General features: G+C 38.5%; 1 protein-coding gene across 2 annotated transcripts; it reads left to right on the top strand.

The window, feature by feature from the left end:
* The first annotated feature begins 383 nt into the window (after positions 1–383).
* Positions 384–17,598, top strand: lhx3 (LIM homeobox 3). Of its 2 annotated transcripts, none has more exons than XM_034192846.1 (6): positions 384–770; positions 5,599–5,770; positions 6,000–6,202; positions 11,398–11,549; positions 15,012–15,183; positions 17,134–17,598. In XM_034192846.1, exons 1-6 carry the CDS (start codon positions 701–703, stop codon positions 17,565–17,567), a joined length of 1,203 nt encoding a protein of 400 aa, XP_034048737.1. In that variant the 5' UTR covers positions 384–700; the 3' UTR covers positions 17,568–17,598. The 2 variants fall into 2 exon arrangements, with proteins under 2 accessions (XP_034048737.1, XP_034048736.1); XM_034192845.1 differs by lacking the exon at positions 384–770 and adding an exon at positions 2,906–3,125.
* The last annotated feature ends 215 nt before the right edge of the window (positions 17,599–17,813 follow it).

The raw sequence follows: 17,813 nt of genomic DNA, 5'->3' as shown, positions 1-17,813 counted from the left end.
GGACTAAAATTACTAGTTATTACAATTTTACCCATTCATGATAATCATTCACAGCTTCCGTGTGCTTCCGGTTTTAGTTTTTTTTCTCCCAATTTGAAATTAAGCTGTTAAAATATTAACAAATGGGTTAGGAACGCGGGGGGTGGGGGGAGTGAAATAGCTGCATGTTCACACATTCAACTGGATGTGCGCTTCATTCAGTCATATCAGTCGTGTTCGGTTGATTTAAAAAAGCAAAAACAAAAGACAGACGCGCTGACGGAAAAGCGCAATGAGAGGTTTGTGCAATTGCGCGCACTGAAAGGCAGACACGTGCACCAGAGAGGAGGGAGGGTGCACGCGCGTGCGCTTGGGTGGTAGTCGCTGATGGACGTAGCTGCACCCGCACACGCCTCCAGCCTGTTGAGGGAAACTCCCCTTTCAGCACCCTGGACAGAGGCTCGGCTGACCCTGACGCTGAGCGCATCCACGCCGAATAAAACAGCAACTTGATGAATATTCAAGATTTTTACGCAAAGGCACACGAAAAGAGAAACGTTTAAGTTTTTTTTTTTTCAACGTTTTGCAAGAAATCAAGCTGCAGCCGGATAGTGAGGAAAGCACTCTCAAGAGGATTTGAATCCATCGTTCATTCGAGACATCTTTAAACCACAAGCGCGCGCGTCACCCCGCTGATTCCTGCAACGTTAGGACATCAAAAATGTTGCTTGAACATCCGGGGTCAAGTTGTCAAAACACTGGAAATTTCAGCCGATACACTTCAAGCCAAGGTAAGCGCCCGATTTAATTTGGCGCAATTACGCACGACGAATCCGTGTTCCGTACTTTTGATTTGGCGACGAGGTATACGCACCGAAAATGTTACATTGGTGTCACTTAATGAGGCGTGCGACGGAGGATAATGCAGAAAACATTTATGAACTCTAACGAACATGAAATTTGTTTTGTTCATGGCTTTAAAGCGCTTTTGTTTCGTGCGTAAATATGCTTACTTTGGATTTATCCACATCGGACTAAAAGTTGCAGAAAACTCCGTTTTATCGGCTGTTTGGAGAGATCTCTCTTTTTTGCGCGTGTGTGGGAGACGTTATGAATCTGTAATGAGCTTTCATTGTTGGAGAATCACACGAACAGATGTTATGCGCCTGCTGTCATTTCACACCGCCGTCTGCCTGCTCTTGTCACGGGAACGCAGTGCGCTCGGAGCGGAAGCGGAGAGACTGCCGCGTCCGACGACAGGACGACAGACAGCAAGCAGCAGGCTGCGGGAGCTTCTGCAATATGCTCCAAACACTCAACAGGTGTCACCTTCCTCCTCTGACAGGTGGGAGCACCTGCTTGTGGACTTGGTGCACCTCAGACAAATTATTTATGATCGAAACACTTGAAAGCGCACGTCTGGCAGTCAAACATTAAGGAGGGCTGTGTGCGTTTACTTATTTGTTTTAGTGAAGCCAAAATAATAGCACGCTGGAATGCGCTTTTACGCATGCGTTAGTCTCCAAAAATAATTGTTTTCAAACAGTTTTTCCACATAATCAGATTAAAAGTTGAATTTATTTCCTCACCCCCGCGTCTTTTGCCTGACTGACCGTTCCGTTTACGGCCGTCCTGCCGCTTTGTCGTCACAGCCGTCGCGCTCAATACGACATAAAAATGAATACAAAGCTGGAAAGTAAGAGGGGCCACCCGTGAACCCCGCCGCAGTTTTCTCCAAAACGTCTTTCATACACTCCTGGAACACAGGCAGATAGGACATTGATTTTAGATTCATCAGCGGGTGCGGGCGGCTGCGCCACTAGCAGTGATTTCCCAAGGCGCTCTTTTGCGCCAAAGATCAGTGTCAGTAAAATTCATTGGGGTGTTGCCCCGATCACATGTTATTGAACAGCCGATCTCCCTCCACCCCCCACCCTCCTAAATAAACACTTGTCGTCGAGTGCGCCGTGCGCCCGAGATGGAGATGAGGCCGTGCGTGTGCGCGCGTCGATGCCTCCATCTACCATCTCTATATATATGTATGTATGTGTGTGTGTGTGTGTGTGTGTGTGTGTCTGTGTGTGTGCGCGCGTGCGATAAGACTGAGATATTTCAAACGAAATCCGTTGCCTGTAACAAACACAGAGGTTAAAGTTCACATCCACGGACTTTTAAACAACAGCAATAGCAATAATAATTGCATATGTATTACCAAATAAATACATTTTTCAAGAATTATCCAGTAATCACATTGTTGTTGTCGGCTAAACCTTCATTTACGCATTCAAAAAACTTTAGTTTAAAAAATAACTGTCTGGCAAATTTTTAAATCCACAAAATTGTTTCGTTTTACAGTTACAACAGCAACATTTACCTAAAATATTTTAACATCAAATGGCCTTCAATTTCCATTGCTTACTTTTTAAATTCTGAAAGCGTTTGGCGAATAAATTGAAGGGTAAAATACGCAGGCCTCCATTGCGCATTTATGCGCGATATAAACAAACACAAATATGCAACAATTTATTAATTTTTTTATTCATTCGTTTATTAGTCCGTGCAAGCATCCACCGACTGTTTTTAAGTGCTTTTTGGGTGATCATGACAGCACAACGTTGCGTCAGAAATCCAAAATGTTGGTCAGCGAGACTATTTACAGAAAACATGTTAATACCGTACAATTATAGAACGCTTGACAACACGAACATTATTTTTGAATAAATCTGTGAAACATCACTTCATTTAAATAAGTCCTTCTTTCTCTCTAATTATGTGCTGTTCACTCGATATTTGTGAAGTAATATTGTAACGCCTCCCTGAGTAACGTTACCTCTCAGCACTGAAGCACGGTGGGTCTTTCTCCCTCACCTGCTTATTCTTCTTCCGGGTGAGGTAGTCTTTAAAGTGAAGTGATGTTAATCTATCCTCCCGTCGCCCTGGAAACGGTACCGCGTAATCCTGCACTGCGAAAAGCAAACTGCACCGCGCACCGTGCGGGCTCCTTGCAAACAATACAGCTTGGCGTTAATGCGATCGTAAAAAATGCGCAATGGATGGACAAAGCGAGCGTAACTCTCCAAAATACGCAGAAAATAACGCCGAGATGCGCCTTCGGTTGCTGTCGCACAACGAGGAACTGCGGAAAGGTAGAAACAGATTGTGTTTGTTCAATGCATGTGATCATTAGAAACTTGGGTCTATTCATTCACTGAAATTTTACATGATGAACCTTTTTACGCACGGATACACGGTGTTAACTTTTGCACTGCCCAAACACCTGTGTGTGATTGGTGCAAGACTGTGGTTATTCATTAAAATACTCCTGCGTGTTGGATCACGCTTTTGTAGCTGTGTGCCACGTTCAAAGCTCCGCAAATCAACTTTTACGCACGCGTTATAGACCTTTAATAAAAGTGAATGGATGTTCAAAATTTCACACAAGGGCCCAACATGCGCTTGTGGAATTTTGTAACAAATCAGCAGTAACGCGCCGTTTTATTTGGCGAAATGGTTTTACGCATTCAATTCAATTTATTTTTATGATATACTTTTAAACGGTCGTGCGTAAAATTATGTGCGATGTGCATAAACAAGCAATTTCTTCTTGGTATTTTTTAAACTTTTGGTAGCTCGTTAGTTTTTCTCATTCTTTAGTCATAACTGCATAAATACAAGCCAAATATTTTTCAGATACATTGAGTAATATATACAGTATGTAATCCAGAACGCAGAATGCGCAAAAGTCAAAAAGCTGATGCGTCCGTATTTTTGTTATTCCAGGGGCGAGCAAATTGCTCGAACAGGTTATTGGTTTGTACAGTGAGACTAAAGATACGTTGCTTTCTAGTTTTACACGGTGAGTTGAATAAATTATGACAGGCATGCACCTGTTCTTGACGCGGCTGCTGCCGCACTTGTGCGGAGGTTACTGGCGATGCCGCAAGAAGTGCTTCATTAATGTTTCATCACTCCACCGCAGCACAACAATAGGAGCGCGTTTCCCTGCTCGGATGGAATATTATGAAGTGTCTTATTTTAAGTGAGTAATAAAATAAGATAAATGTGTTTAGATTGTCCGTTTTTCACAATATGGCACAAAATAACGAAATACAAATCTGCTGCATGATTTGACCATTTGTTTTATGCCATTGGTACTGGAATTGAGCAGAATAATTAATAATAATAAATAATGCATTTTTAAGTTCGAATATTCAGGTTTTATGAATATATTACGCTGCAAAATAGCCTATCAGTTCCAATATATTTATCACTTCACTATTATTTATTTATTTATTTATTTATTTCTGTTTAACGCCCCAGAATGCACCTCTGGGACACAGATTTCTGCCATATGATGACGGGAGTTCACAGTAAATCATCACACACACACACACACACACACACACACACACACACACACACACACACACACACACACACACACACACACACACACACACACACACACACACACACACACACCCTTCCCCAACAGCAAATCATTTCAACGACAAATATAAAATAAAATTTAAGCTTCTCTGCTTTATATAAATCAAAGAGGAATCCAGAAATTAAAAAGTCCTCTAATATGTGTAATCTGATGTATATGACATCAATTACTTCATATTTGTAAAGCGAAAACCCAAGTTTAAATGTGGTAACATTACCATTTAAACAGTATTTTTGAAATAATGGTTTAAAAATGACCCCTCTGTTTCCATTGTGTTACGTAAGAACATGCTTTTCATTTTGGCATGATGGATGACTTTATTTTGCCAGAGAGGTAATGAAGTGATCAGAAGAAATGAATATAAATAAAATATAGGTTGCAGGCTTTGGATTCCAGGAACGAACATTAATTCAGAATGATGCTTCTGAAATATTTGAAGCAGCAGCTGATGATGATAATGATGATGATGATGACTCTGAATTGAAATGTCTTATTAACTTTTTCTATCCATGTTGACTGCGTGGTCCCACATAATTTGGCTTTTTAAATTGTAACTCGAATGTGTTATTTTTTATTGTAAATGCCACTTGAAATGTATATATTCTGCACCAGAAACTGATATATAAATAAAGTTTATTAATTGCAACACATTGTTCCAATTAATTGCAGTTTCTGTTTCCCATTAATCAACCAAGTCATGCTGGTGAACCTAGGTAGATTAAGTAAACATACCTTTTCATTTCTCAGAGTGAAGGGATAGTGCATGATGTTAAAAAGCAATGCATTTTTGAATGAAAAGACATTTATTTTGATTAGTAAAGAATCTTTTTGCAAAGTGTTTTTCCCATCCAATACAGAGAAAATCACTGCATTCTCTCTCTCTCTCTCTCTCTCTCTCGCTCTCTCTCTCTCTCTGTCTCTCTCTCTCTCTCTCTGTCTCTCTCTCTCTCTATATATATATATATGTGTGTGTGTGTGTGTGTGTGTGTGTGTGAGTGTGAGTGTGTGTGCATTTGACGCCCTTTTTCCGCTTTAATGTGTAGGGCATCGGTTTACACGATCATTTACAATATGCGTAATTAATATTAATTACGCAATTCTCCGCTAGAGAAAAATAAGTGAGCCCCCCCCACATCAAATTAACTCGGTGATATTCTCTCTTTTTGCAGACATCCCAGTATGTGCAGGCTGCAATCAGCACATCGTGGACCGCTTTATCCTCAAAGTGTTGGACCGCCACTGGCACAGCAAGTGTCTGAAGTGCAGCGACTGTCAAACACAACTGGCGGACAAATGCTTCAGCAGAGGCGACAGCGTCTACTGCAAAGAGGATTTCTTTAAGTGAGCAGTTTTAATAATGCCAGAGTTGTTAATAAATAAATGCCTTCTTTAGTTTAATTAATCACTTTATGCTAAATATTGTGTGCGTAAAACTATCTGGTCAACATTCATTCCCCAAATAGTTGTAATATTGTATAATTGTCAAGGAGTTCTTTAAGTGTGCGTGTGTGTGTGTGTGGGGGGGGGAATGCAAAATGATATTGATGTCGACTTTCTAATTTCCCAAAAGGAGATTCGGGACCAAATGCGCGGCGTGCCAGCAGGGGATCCCGCCCACTCAGGTGGTGAGGAGAGCGCAAGATTTCGTCTACCACCTGCACTGTTTCGCCTGCATCGTGTGCAAAAGGCAGCTGGCGACAGGAGACGAGTACTACCTGATGGAGGATAGCAGGCTGGTCTGCAAGGCCGACTACGAGACCGCCAAACAGAGAGGTGAGGCGCGCTCAAGCTCTCCAAACAGGCGCGCGTAAAAATCCGAAGTGATCGCGTCGCATTTGCCGTGAGTTCTTTTTAATTAATCGTTTCGTCAGTTTCATGTCACCCAACAAACACCAACTGTGTCGTTTCCCGCAACAAAATCGATGAGGAATGTATAAAACGGACGCGCCCAGTGCGTGAGTGCCCGTGCGCCTTTTCTGTAAGGGGGCGAAAAAGAGAGGAAAATGACCTCTGCTTCTGCTGTTTGACTGTGAAATACTCCAGATAAATGAAAAAAAAAAATCCAAACTCAATTATCAAATATGTTTTCATATAAGCAAGCACAAGGTGTGGTCATTTTTTAAAATATCTAATTTCTTTTGGGTTTCTTTCCTTCTGTTTACTGGCAAAACAAGTTGTATAACAAAGGTGTTTTTACAGTCTTTTTATCAAAGAGTGATCATCAGCAACTATCTTTGTGTTGTCTTGTACCAGGCAGCGCATTTACGAAGGAATCTTTATAATTTGTTTTATTTAAAATGAGGTTGCTAAATTGCTGATTAATTAGCTTCTTTAATGATATTAAACAAAAAATAAAATCTTTGGTTTTATTTGATATATTTTCAAATTAGATTTTCTGTTAATTTAGTTTTTTAAGAATTAAAAAAAAACATAAAATACTGCATTATTATCTAAATTCTGGGGTGCCGAAAACCCTTGGAGAGTACTATGCAAAGCTCAGCCAATATTTTAGGCATGTATTTAAAAAAAAAATCTAACATAATAAGATATATCTAATACAAATATATATTTTACTTTGTTACATTTTTGTCTCTGATTTCATTTAATTGTAAATTCCGTACAATTTCTGTGCATCTGTTGCCTTCATTCATTAAAATACAGTACTGTCATGGGCTTTTTTCCCCACTGAATCTCATTTTCTGTTGAGTTTTGTGTAGTTTGCTCAAATCTGTGGAGGCAGTTTTAAAATACAAGTCAAAAGATACTTGTTTTTTGTGTATAAACAATTGCGAGAGATAACACATTAAATAAGAGATACAAAGAACACATTAAGTGTATTAAAATTACATAAAAAAAACATTAAAAAAATTCACATGTAAAAATGATTACTCATCAGAAGAGTTCTTTGTTGATAATTTTTTAACATCCATGATTAGAGTTGGCAATAAATAAATAAATAGAAAAGAAATCATATGCACAGATCCACCATTTATTTGTTTGAAGCAAATGTTCCAATGACACTCGATCAGTTCATCCAAAAATGTCATTCATCGTTTCAAAACATTTCTGATTATCACAAATAAATTATTTGCATTACCTACATCTTAGTAACCCTTTTGGTAATTTGTTTTTGAGGCACATTGCATGTTCTTTTTTGAATAATAACACAAAAAAGTCAATAAATTGGCTTACAACTGTAGCTGTAGTATTTCTATTTTCGTTAAATCCCCCGGGGTTGTTTATATTGGGTATTTTAAACCCGATTACACCAATGTTTTATTAATTTGACCAAAATCCCAACAGGCCCTTTACAGACTGGACTTGGTCAAGTTTTATCTCCCACATCTGCATGTTTGAATTTACTGCCCTGCACCGAGTGCTGATTTATACGCTGAGTTAACACAAGTTTTCTCCAAAAACACACACGTTTATTTTACTAATGAGAAGGTGCAATTACTTGGCCGGCATCCATTTGGTTGATGGTGTTGTATTTTTTGCAGGACTGGCAGTCAGATGCTGGGGCAGGATGCACTTATGCACATCACGCAAAATTTCACTTTTATGAGCAGCAGAGAGTTTATGTTGTAATGCTAAATTAGAATTACACTCACTCGTTACGTTGTGTTGTCAGTTTTTGATTAGTTTTTGACTGTCAGAGAGTTTTGTGTTACTGACAATGAATGCACAGGAATTCTCCTCCTATGAGAGGATTTTAGGGTATTTTTTAAATGAATAATTCATGATCGTGTTGTGTATAAGAGATAATTACATTAAGCTAACTAATGGATTGATTGATTTTTCGTGATGGCATCGTGAAATAGCGTGAGATTGGGTTGCAATATTGAGCAAATAAAACAAATTTATTATTCTATGTAGTTCAATTTTGTTTGAAACAGTAGCATTGGTGGCTCTGAGGTTGGGTTTGATGAAGCAGTAGTCCTCACCAGTTTGAGTACTGAGTTTCACCAAATCTGGTTAAAATATTCTTTGGGTGAGTATCTCCAGATGATTCACTTTTGGAGAAAATTGGTCAAAGATAAAGATAAAAGGTACAAAGAAATATAGCCTGGAGTACACAAGATATCTTCATAATCAATCGGACTAGAGAGCAAATGTGACACATATCGATCAGTAAATCACCTGTAGTCAGGTAGGGTAGGAGTGGTGTTATATAACAACACAAAGACAACATGAAATTATGTCATAAATGTCCAAACAACACTTTTTTGAACCTATCAGCCAACAGGGCTACAGCCATGATCCAATATTTGTATTGATCAGTTAATCATTTGCCATTCCCTGGTATAAGTGACATCATGATGATGTTTCGAAAACATTATGAAATTACATTTTTAAAAAACAGTTATTATGTGCGCACATGGAGGATGAGGCACCCCTGTGATGTCGTTGATTTCATTTGGCTCAATATGCTGGTGTGATCAAAATGGATTGTTTTATTGTCAAAATTTTAAAAAAAGTCCATCCAAGAACCCAAACCTAGTGAATTTGAGAAACAGGTGGACAAACGTCTTATATTCTGAGAAGGTGAAGCACAAAAGCACCATCTACAGGACAGCAGTTATTCTACTGAATGTCATTTGCTGGCGGGTAGTTCTCTTGCTTCCTGACAGGAAAGTCTCTGGTTTGGGGCCACCAGCATCTCAATACCATGTACAGCTGGGTTTGCCCCAGGAAGGCACCTCTGGCTGACCTTGCCTTGACAATTCCACATACATATGTGCGCCAAGTGTGTAGCAAATTGGAGTGAAAATTTTCAATTTTGACCTTTGACTCCAATGACCTTGACACCAGTGTAACCTTAGGCAAATTTGACCTTGCCTGGGCAATTTATTTCAAGTTTGGTGCATATTGTAGTTTTAACAAAAGTCATACTTTTGACCCCGATGACCTTGATATTAGCCAAAACTAGAGCACCCCGCTTGTAGAATGCAAACCTCCACCAACACTAGTTTCCAATTCCACACATTTTTACATTGGACAAAAATTTTCAAGGTCAAAGTCCTGTTAGAAGTGGGTTTTCATAAGATAAAATATAATACAAAATATAGATCAAAAGGGATTTTCAATGTTAAAATCAAATATCAGCTAAATCCACAATACGGATCAGATGTGGATCAAACTTAGTCTGTAAATTGAGAGTGACAGTTTGTACCTCATTGTCACAAATGAGAGTGATTGAGGCATTTTTGATTGCAATATAATGCAAAATGTACAAGAAATTAGCTTTTCAATGTTAAATTCAAATATCCACAAAATCCACAGTCCAGATCAGATCCGGATCTAACTTTGTCAGGTGATACTGAGTACCAGTCTGCACCTCACTTTCAAATATGAGAGTGATTGGGGAATGTTTGATTAAGATATAATGTAAAATATACATTAAATGGGGTTTTCAATGTTAAATGTCAATGTTAGACATCTGGATCAGATTGCGATCAAACTTTGTCAATCAATAAATAATACCATCCTACATAACACTCTCAAATATGAAAGAAATTTTTATCTTTTTTGACAGAGTTATGAATTTTTGAAAAATCATTCAATGTTAAAGATATGAATTTTTCCAATATTTCAAGCTTTTTCCTGACTTTGTCCTTTGACCTATGACCTTAAAAATTGAATCAATTCTTGCCCATCAGGACATGAGTCTTCAGTAAAAATTTCATAATGATATGTGAAAAATTGTGGGCTCCAGGCTGTTCATAAACAGAAAAACAATCAAAAAACACAGGGGTGAAAATATTACCTCCTCCAACTTTGTTGGCAGAGGTAACAACACCTTTAAGAACAGTTCTGTATCATCCACACATCATGTTTGATGGAAATCAGCCAAAGGATCTCGGTGGAGTCAGGGAACAAACTGACAGAGTCAATTCACTTCAATTTATTTAGATAGAGCAAAATCACAACAAAGTCACCCCAAGGCAATAAATATTTTGACTTTGACCCCAGTGGGCTTGACCTTTACCCCAACAAACCCTATAAGGACAATTCTGGAGTCAACGTATGATGCCAGTTCCCATGACGCATAATGTACAAAAAGTTTGGTGCTATATTTTATGTATATTTCAAGAAAATTTCCACATGCATGCACAACATGTTTTTTGCATTTAATATTCAGAAATGTCAATTTGTGTTTTAGTTAAGGTTAGTTATAGGTTTAGGGATGGAATAACAATAATACTGTAAGTAAAAACAACTTAAAACTTTTTATTACTGCTATAGTGAGTTGCCACATTGTTCTCCATCACTGCCTCCCATTGGAAAACATGTGGGATATGTACAAATTAGTGCACATAAATTACCTACGAATATGTACGAATTTATGTGCCACTAATTTGTCCTATGTTTTACTATGGATTTTTCCATAGGTTGATTTATATGTACACTCTAAAAAAAGAAGTGCTCTCTGAATAAGAAAAAGTGATGTAACAATTTGCATAGATTTTTTAAAAGTTATTTTAACTTAATGAGTGAAGTCTTGTGGCATTAACTCAGCAATGGCTAAGTTGAAATAACTTTAAAAAATCAATGTAAATTGTTACATAAATTTTTGTAGTTGAGACAGCAGTTCTTTTTTTAGAGTGTACACAGTAAGTTTGGTGGAAATGGGCCCAAGCTCCCCAGAAGAGTGGAACAAACAAACAAACAAGCATTTCTCAAATTATACTATGATTTGCTTCAGTTCATTTCTGTTGTTGTGTTATTTTGCATGTGAATTAAAATGCGTGTTGTAAACACTTTGCATTTACATATTTACACATTTATTACAAAGTCCCCACCAAGAAAATGATCATGCCCCCCCCACCCCCACAAAAAAAAACACTGGAGCCGCCAGTGCACTGCAGGGCTTCACCCACTTAATGCATCTCATTGAGCACAGTGCATGAGCGCAGCAGTGCATGTGCAAACACTGACTTTGAATGTGTTGTCTGCTTATACTTTAGAAGCGGACTCAACTGCAAAAAGGCCACGAACAACCATCACTGCGAAACAGCTGGAAACGCTGAAGAACGCTTATAACAACTCCCCCAAACCTGCCCGCCACGTCCGGGAGCAGCTCTCATCAGAGACCGGCCTGGACATGAGGGTCGTGCAGGTATATTATTGTCCATTAAAGGTGATTCCATTAACGCCCTCACTTCATTGTCAATGGACAGTTGTGCCTGGCACGAGCCCTCTGTGTGTGTGTGTGTGTGTGTGTGTGTGTGTGTGTGTGTGTGTGTGTGTGTGTGTGTGTGTGTGTGTCTGCAGCATGAATTTATGGTTCGATGGAGTAAAATGAAGTCCACATGAAAGTCAGAATGGTTTAAGTGCGAGCTCATTAACAGTGCTAAGAGGGCCCCTGGCGCATTGTCTGTGTAGGAGCCCGGTGCCGGTTGCAAGGGGGCGGTCGTATATATTGTTTTATTTGCAAGGACAAAAGTAGAGACAGAACCCACTAAAACCCTCCTCATTATTCAGTAAGAGGAAGGAGGTGAAGAGGGTTCAAGTCAGTGGAATATCATGTAAAGCTGTTTTGAAAGAAAAGTGACTGTAGACGGTTTACATTTAGAACCATACGTGGTTTGTGCATCATCTAATTTATAGATCAGATCATAAGAAGGAACTGTGGAATAATTTATAGCAATGGCACGTTAACCTTTGCCTTCACACTGGTCTTGTAAGTCACCTGTATCTGATCTTACCATCCTCACAGCACACCTGCTGAAACCAGTTGTTATTGTAATACAATTCTAATAATTATTGTAATCATAATAGCTGGAAAATGTACATGGGAAATTGCACCACTCTTTCTGTCATTATTATAAAAATGGTTAACTGTTAACTGTGCATTCATGACTGTTATTTAATAAATACTAGTGCAGTGCCTGTAGGAAGTTTGTACTCCGATAGAAAATTGGGAGTGTAGATTTCTCATGGATGGTCGTATGTGGCTGTGTTTGAAGGTGGAATCTACAAAGAGGTGTACTTATGTTATATTATACTATTATTTGAATACAGTATTTCATACTGGTTAAAAAATCAGTTTTATTATCAATTATATGAAAATAAAAGGATTCCTATTAAACGGGTTATTGGAAGAGACTCGGACAAAACTAAACACAATATTTAGAATATTTGAATATGAATATTTGAATATTTGAAATGGCCACTGGAGGTGAATTCCACGCTGTATCGGAAAGTAATTTTGTTGTCGTTGTTGTTGTTAATCCACAAGGAATGAGAAAGAGTGCTGCCGTGGTGTGAATATCACTCTAACGCAAACAAGATCTAAAGCAAATAAGAAATTTGGACTTGCGTTGACGTTCAGAGAGCATCATCCAGCTTTGTTCCTGTACGAATCCCAATGACAAATTCAATTCTTCCGTATTCCGTTTTGCTTTCTGTCTTGACGGTTTCTCTTCGTTTGCATAATTGCCATACCATCAGCGTTCTGTTTGACTGTCACCCAACTTCGTCCAACCACCCAAGTCTGAAGTTTTGTATGAACATTATACACACACAACTCCCGAACTTGTGAGGTTGGACAAAGTTGGACGACAGTAAAATGGAACGCTGACGATACAGGAACGCAAACGATGAGGAACTGTCAAGACAGAAAGCAAAATGGAATACGGACGAATTAAGGTTGTCGTCAGGATTCGTACAGGAATGAAGCTGGACAATGGTTAAGTGATGTCTCTGACAGTCAACGTAAGTCCAGATTTATTGTTTTGTTTTGGCTTCAGTGTCCTTCATTAGTGCCGTGTAACTGGGGCTTCATTGCTAGGAAAGTTCAACGACCAAAATACCAACATTCTGGGTGCAATGAACATGGTTTCACTATTATTTGATTTCTTTGTGTGACTGGCATCATTATTCAAGCTTTCAAAAGGCTATACCACCACACACGGGAAAGTTTCTTGACATTGAACAAAACCGCATCTCTCTAACCGGATAGAGTTGTGATGTCATCATGCTTGCACGTAGGCGCTGTCTAGTGGGATCTTGAAAATCCCCTATTGTGGGAAATTTGTTGGTGGTACCACTAAAACGGATTTTAGCTCACGTCTCCTCAGGTTTGTCAAGTAAAACAGTCGCAACGAACACTGACAGCATGCGTTTCACAGTAAAAGTATTTGCTGGTATGTTGGCATTTAAACATTTTATTGTGAAATGATGTGAACGACATCATTTCACAATATCTGATGTTGTTTAACTTTGCTATCAGTAACGTCAGTGAGCCACGCCATCTTGGAAGTATGATGTTAATCAAAATAAAGGTTTTAAAATAAAAGTTTTGAAAAGTAATTCCCAAAATTTTCATAATAAAGGATGCACATCATCGTGCTATGCGCAAGCCATATCTGAAAGCTGAGGTCGATCTGACAAACAGTCAGAGAGATATATGAGCCACATACCTACACACAGATGCTTCTTACTTTATAGATATATTACAATAATGGCTGAGTCTCCCTGGTAATAATTATGAGGAAAGTGATTGTTATCTGACCAAAAATCTGAAGACAGGCTCTTGAATTTATGTAAAGTTGTGTTTCTGACATTATTCATATTTAGTCCAGTAGCGGTTGAGATAACTGTGCAACCTCTGCAATTTCACTTTGCCGTAAGTCAAACATAAATCAGGTTGAGGACAACTTCGATTCACATTACCGAATCAAGTAATCTCAACAACCATTTTGAAACAGATTTTTTTTGTTTCTTCTGGGTTAACTTTTATATTTGTAACTGTTTTGTGTCTAATAATTACCACATTATCACATTGTTAGGATCAGAACCATGTGGGCTACATTCACATTCGCAGTTGAACTGACCTTTATCGATTTTTTAGATAGAGCTGATTTTATATATTTATTTTTGCTTGTAAATGACCTGTATTATATGTTTATACTGACAACAGAAAAATTGTTAAAGATTAGATATGAATCAGGCCCAGGATCGCATAGACTGTGTTCACAATAAAAAAAAAAAGTTATTTATTTGTATGTGGATGGTTCAGATTTTTGTTTTCACTAAGAGACTTGGATGTGCCCATTCTCACAGCAGCCATGTTGCCATAAATCGGGTCGTGGGCCACACAGAATGCATTCACATTACGATTTAAATTGTTCTCCATTACATTTTATTCCCAGCGATGATTTTTGATTTATCTGTATATTTCACATTTACATTTAAGAGTGACCAGATATTTCTCACTGCAGTCAAATCTTCTCCAATTGAAGACAAACCACATCTGGGATTACGTATAAAAGCTGCTTACATGTGAGAAGAAATTAAAATAAAACCCAAATTCTTGTGTCACTAATATTGGGACAAATGAAGTGCATGTTTAAAGTAGACAAATCAATGTAATGTACACATGCTTAATTTTGCAGTAATTTTACAATTATAAATTGAGGCTTAGTTATAGTAAAACTCATAATTATAAAAATATATTGTTTTTTATTATTATTTACCTTTGTACTCAAAGGTTCTCTTATTTTTGACGATTAATCAAACCTAGTAATTAGAGCCAATAAATACATAAAACAATTCCTCTTTTTCTCTCTCTCTCCAGGTTTGGTTTCAAAACAGACGAGCAAAAGAGAAACGGCTGAAGAAAGACGCCGGGCGGCAGAGGTGGGGGCAGTACTTCCGTAACATGAAAAGGTCACGAGGGAGCTCCAAATCTGACAAGGACAGCATCCAGGAGGAGGGCATGGACAGCGACGCAGAGGTCTCCTTTACAGGTAGAGCAACGTCCCTCCAGCTTGATCATGACGAGCACAAAAACAACACAAGCAGTGAGTCTGCAGAGAGAAAATAACATGTCAGCAATGACACTCAGAGATAAACAAGAAAAATGAGCAAGAATTACAGATATAATTGCACAGTTTATGATGACATTGATTATAAGCCCAAATTTAGACTCACTGAAACATCTGAAATACATGGTTAAGAGCTGATCTACATAGGAAGCTCAAAGTTGGGGCTTCATAGGGGTTGTAGCACCCCCTCCCCCTCCAAGATTTTCAGTAGCCCCTTTATAATAATTTCATGTTTTCAGTCTCAGATTGTCATGACCACCATCATTCTTTGATCTGGTTTTATTGTACCTCCAGTTTCCATAGCACCTGTAAGATGTTGTTCTCTGCACTGGGGTCTACTGAGCCAATTCACATCAGTCACATAATGCAAGCTGTATTCTTCCATTTTGCTATGCTAGATTGATTTTTTAAAAGATTGTTTATGAAATTGAGATCAGCTTTCTGAGAGAGTGAATTGCACGACCTAAAGGACAGGTGTGTTTTAACTGACTGTGCCATTAGTTACTGCCAGTGTTGTTGGAGGGTTTTCTTTTTGTATCTTTGTTTTGTTGTTTTTTTGTTTATTTGTTTTGTTTTGTTTTTTCTGTGTATGTTGTTGACAATATTTTAAATTTATATTTCAATTGTATCCTGTCAGAAGGGTGATTTCCATTAACATTTTTCAAAAGGCAACATACATTCTAGTGCGCACACAGATGCTGTTCTGACTGTATCCTTAACATATATTTAAAAAAAAACAGTGTCCTCCTAGTTCATTCACTTGTGCTTTAATATGTTTCAACACCAAATAACCCAGATGCATTTGTTTCAAAACTTTTGGTGATTTGTTGAGGCCCCATTGAGCACAGCTTGTGATGTCTTCCTTTTGATAGGGACTCCAGAACAACATTCGAGACAAGGTTCTTAATGTTCTAGAGTAGTGTTTCAAGTTAGCATCACTAATTCGTAGTAATGATGAAAAGTTTTGGCCCTAACCCAAGCCACACATGCTATCTATTGTTTAATTTCCCCTTCTGTTGTACATTTCATGTACTATTTGCCTGTGTCATGTCATTACCATTCTCCCAGTAGTTGCTGGCTTTTAACTTGAGCAAATGAGCAAACTAATGATGTGTGCAATGTTCAAGAGGCATACTATGTGTTTCAATGACAACTTTTTGTAATTTTTGGTCATTTATCCAGCATCCACTAACAAACGATGACTTGTTACTGACACTCATGTGAAGGCAAACACCTCTACTAACCACCCAGCATGTGGCAGACACATCTATAGGATATTACATAAGCAGTGCAAAGTTGCTCTTTTCATCATTCTGGTGCATCAAAGTTCACTAAATACAGCAAAGTTTTGTCGTCATTATGCATTCTTTTAATTTGACGAGTTACAAGATGACAACATTTGTTTTGTTTTTACTAGGAAGGACAAACTGATCCACTGCTCTACATTTTTACTGTCTAAGCTTTTAGCATTGAATGTGTGCATTAACACCACATATGTAGTAAGCACATGAAATTTGCTTTAAATAGTATATTTGCATATTTACAATAACTTCTGTTGCCCCACCGCTACATAATCATACACCAACTTTGGCTCACCAAGAAAAAAATTCTTGAGCCGCCACTGTTTGTCATCTATCTTGTTTACCTCTTCGTTTAGTTGTTAAATAAGCTTATTTTAAATGTTTTCTATTTGACACATTTTTTAAACTTGGAAACGAATCAATTTCATGGAATTTTGGCAAATTAGGAGTGCCTTTGTAATTTATATAATTTTTTTTTCTTTTATTTAAAGTGCAACTGAAAATTATAGTATCAGTGATTATTATTCCATTCCAATTACACATGTTTTATCTTCTTGTCTTCGTTTGACAGATGAACCACCAATGTCAGATCTTAGCCACAGTAATGGCATGTACACCGGTCTCAACGACTCCTCGCCAGTCATGGTGGGCCGCCAAGGTGGCAACAACCACGGCTCTTTCCCCCTGGAACACAGTGTCCTCCCCTCTCAAGACCAGTTCCACGATATCCGGTCCAGCAGCCCATATGGACTTCCCCAGTCCCCGGGGTCACTTCCAGCACTACCCAGACACCAACCCCTCATCTCCAGCCTGGTCTACCCTGATTCCGGCCTTTCTATCATGACCCAGGGTGGCGGTCCTGGAATCAATCCTGCCGTGAGGGTTTCCATGGCGCCAGCAAATGGCCCTAGTTCGGACCTCTCTACTGGCAGCAGTGGGGGCTACCCAGACTTCCCTGCCAGTCCGGCCTCCTGGTTAGATGAAGTGGACCACGGGCAGTTTTGATCAGTCCACTAAAAGATACTAGAGGCTTTTATTTCCTTTTTTAAAAATAGTCAAACAGGACTGGATAAACATGGACAGCTCTTATGCGCTTGGGTATCACCAAAATCTGGATATCAGGTCCATTTAATATCTTGGATCTGGTTTGTAGGAGTGTCATTTATTAGAAGCTCTTGATCCAATAAATGTTAAACTGTAGAACTGTATGTAAAAAAAAAAAGTGAAATACGATCCCAAATCAGAAGACGC

This window comes from Thalassophryne amazonica, chromosome 17 (genome assembly GCF_902500255.1).
Source record: "Thalassophryne amazonica chromosome 17, fThaAma1.1, whole genome shotgun sequence".
NCBI classification, from domain to species: domain Eukaryota; kingdom Metazoa; phylum Chordata; class Actinopteri; order Batrachoidiformes; family Batrachoididae; genus Thalassophryne; species Thalassophryne amazonica.
This window is presented reverse-complemented; position numbering and strand designations above follow the sequence as displayed.